General features: G+C 50.7%; 1 protein-coding gene across 1 annotated transcript in view; it reads left to right on the top strand.

The window, feature by feature from the left end:
• Positions 1 to 473: 473 nt before the first annotated feature.
• The window catches only part of LOC104469227 (rho guanine nucleotide exchange factor 9-like), a gene marked incomplete at its 5' end in the record, with an annotated part of 26,184 nt that continues 23,440 nt past the window's right edge, over positions 474 to 3,217 (top strand). Inside the window, one exon of the mRNA XM_010083668.1 lies at positions 474 to 605. Coding sequence (XP_010081970.1) covers positions 474 to 605 — 132 coding nt within the window. The remainder of the gene's footprint in view (positions 606 to 3,217) is intronic.

Raw genomic sequence — 3,217 nt, 5'->3', positions numbered from 1 at the left:
AGATGACTTCGGAAGCTGGCCGGAGATCTCGGGGGGGATGTGCTTTGGTATGCTGTTTTAAAGGGAGGGGGTGCCCGGGGGTTTGCTGCCCTGAATCCAAAGTGGCTCAGCTGCGGGCAGGAGGAAGGGGTTTCGCTCTCAGGGTGCCAGCGGCACCTGCAGCAAGAGCCAGGGGCTGGGGGTACCTGGAGAGGGGAAAACGGGTCTGGAGCAGCAGTTCTGTTCCTTCCTTCATTGCAAGGTGAACTGTAACGACCATGTTTTTAGTGTTCACACTTTATTTATTTCCCTTCCTTCAGAATTATCCCCTCTCTCCAGTTTCTGGTCTAAAGTCAGACAGGGCAGCTCTGAGAGCTGCAGAAGGGCCAAAACCTTATTTAATTATTGCTCCTCCTCATCCTGCAAAGAGAAAGGTATCCACTGCCCTGGCTGGGAGCAGCGGTTCACTCGGCCTCGTTCTCTGTGCCCTCTAGGGAGACGATATCTTGGACCGCAGCTCAGAGTTGATCTACACGGGGGAGATGTCCTGGATTTACCAGCCTTATGGACGGAACCAGCAGCGTGTTTTCTTTCTCTTTGATCACCAGATGGTTCTCTGCAAGAAGGTAAGGACTTCCAGGGAGAAAGCAGCTCGGCTAAGGACATGCTGCGGACAGGCTTTCCAGTCCAAAGTGGTTTTTAGGGCAAGGTGACCGTTTGCTACGCGCGCAGAGGAGAACATGGGTAGCGCTGGGGAAGGGCGATGCACACGCTAGAGATACTGAATCGCGGGACGGTGAGTATACCGTGATAGAGGGAGTTTTATGCTCATAGCAAATCCAGCCTCCACTTGTTCATTTCATGCCTTTTTCTCATGTGCCCCTTGTTTGGCTCGTTGCCTCATTTGGTTTTTGGCCACAGCATATGATTGGGGATTAGATAACCCTAGAATTTCTGTATGAGCTATGAAGCCTGGTACCTGGGCAGATGACTCAGTTACCGCCTTAAAACGATGTTCACTGCCTCTTGAAGAAATAGTAGGCAGCAGCGTGGTCTGTAGCAGGGGTATGTGCTGTCACTCGCTGAAATGCTTTTTACGGCTCATCCTTACGTAGCTGCTCCACTGGTTTTTGTGAGGCCATGCCATGAAACCCATCACAAAGGTGGAAGAAAGTAGTGAAGATACCGATGCTAATGTGCTGTAGCGTGAATAGCAGCAGGCGAACCATGTTTTGGAGCAACTGTGTTCAGCAGCAGCATCGCAGCTGTATTGCTGTAGTCCCGCTAAAGTGATCCCAGCTCATCACCATCGCAATGGTTCAAAGTGAAATGACAGAGCTCATCAGTCCTGGGTGCCTTCTTCTGCCAGACGGGGCCTCGCTGGCATTTCCCCTGCAGCCACGCGGATAGATGTGCAGAGGGAGTCCCCTGGCCCAGCCCTGAGGGGGGCGAGGGGGAGCTGCAGACATCTTTGTCCCAGCCCACCGGGGCTGTGTCCCTGTCACCTCTCATACGCTAAGGGAAGGCTGAGCGAGCCCTGCGCTGCGTGGCAGCCCTCCGAGGAGCGCCTTGCCGCCGCGGGGAGCGGCGTGGGTGGCTCCTGACTCACCGCGTCATCACTACCCGCTGCCACCGGGCCGAGCTGCGCCCTGTGCCGGGCAGTGGGTGGCACTTTCTTCTCCTGAGTCATGGTTGACTGAAATTTTGCCTTCTGGAACGTCTGCGCTTATTTTTCCCCTCCTTGTTGCTGTGCCTTTTGCTTCTTTCCTGGCTCTGTAAAAAAACCCAAAAACCACAGAGCAACAACAACAAAGGCAGATGTTCAGCGAAGCATCAAAATGAGTCTGGAGGTAGGCAGCTGGGTTTAATTTTTAATCTTGACCTCCTCCACTTTGATTGTGACCCTGCATTTCCGATTCATAAGGCAGCAGCCAGCCTGACTTGCACTGGGTCTGACCCAGAGAGGTATCAAACCTGTGTTTCGTTTTCTGGTTTTGGTTAGTTAGTGACCCTGATTAAGATTTCCAGCTTTGGTACCACTTACAGTGGCACATCCCAGTGATTCTCCCTCTTCAGAAAATCTTCTGCACGTGCGGGTTTTCATCAGATACGATAAATCAGTAGGTATGATACATCCTTAATCATGACATGGTCTATTGGAGAATAATTTATTTTTGAATTACAGTGGTTGAACTGAAAAGAGATTTTTAATGGAAAAAAGGAACTAAAACCAATTCCTTATTTAAATATATCACAGATACTTAAATGTGATGAAAGCATGCTAGACATCCTGAGAGGCTCTAGAAGAGAGGCGTGTATTTCAGACAAGATCTCCCACTCCTCCAGCTCTTCACTGCAGTTATCTGCACATCATCCTCACCCTCGTTACCTGTTGTCTCCCTGGTAGATGTTTGCAGCTGCGACAGCTCTGTCCTCTTGAATCCCCTAGTAGTGTGTGTGGATTCTGTAATTTGACAGATCCTGATCCGTGAGTTTCTGATGGAACAGATACGGTTCAATATCAGAAGCTCTGGGAGGGTTTTGGATGGTGGTTGGTGTTCTCTGTCATTCCCTTTGAACTCCCTTGTCTGCAAAACTTGTTCTGCAGTGGGCTCACATTGCCAGCACTGTCAGACTCCTGCTGGCCGGGTCGTGCAGGAGAAGATGAAATCATTTCTGTGTGGCAAAACTGGCTGGAATCAGCATCACTCCTGTAGGCTAGGGTGAGGTGTTGGTGGCATTCGCTGGTACCAGCAGATGGATGTTAGGTCCAGGAGGACGGTATATGAATTCCTACAATATCTGGAAAAGAGCTAGCGAAAGCCAATTTTTCTTTTACTGCAAAAATTCCAGCCCGTGACCCTTGTTCGTGTCTGTGTCACAAGCTGCTGATGCTTTGGGCTGGCTGTATTGCTGCTGAGCCCAGGCAGAGCATTAAAAAATTCTTTCTATAGCCAAGGTAACGACTCATTTTGTTCCCATTGTTTAAGGTGAATGCTGTGTGCAGGGTAACATCTCCCCCCACCTCCACGGAGGTTTGGGGTTCTTCATGGCAGTTTTGCTCTCAGCTAGTGAACGAGGACGACTGCTGCAGTCCCGCTGCTCTGTGCTCGTTGTGTGGCTCTAAAGACACGGCACAGTCCACGTTCTCCAATACCATCTTTGTTTCTACCGTTCCTCCCTTGGGTTGGGTTGGTCCATCAGCTTCACAGGCAGATGGCCTCGGCGGGCTTCAGCA

This window comes from Pterocles gutturalis, unplaced genomic scaffold (genome assembly GCF_000699245.1).
Source record: "Pterocles gutturalis isolate BGI_N339 unplaced genomic scaffold, ASM69924v1 scaffold4485, whole genome shotgun sequence".
Taxonomy (NCBI): Eukaryota; Metazoa; Chordata; class Aves; order Pterocliformes; family Pteroclidae; genus Pterocles; species Pterocles gutturalis.
Note: the sequence above shows the minus strand (reverse complement) of the source record. Positions and strands in the feature narration are given on the sequence as shown.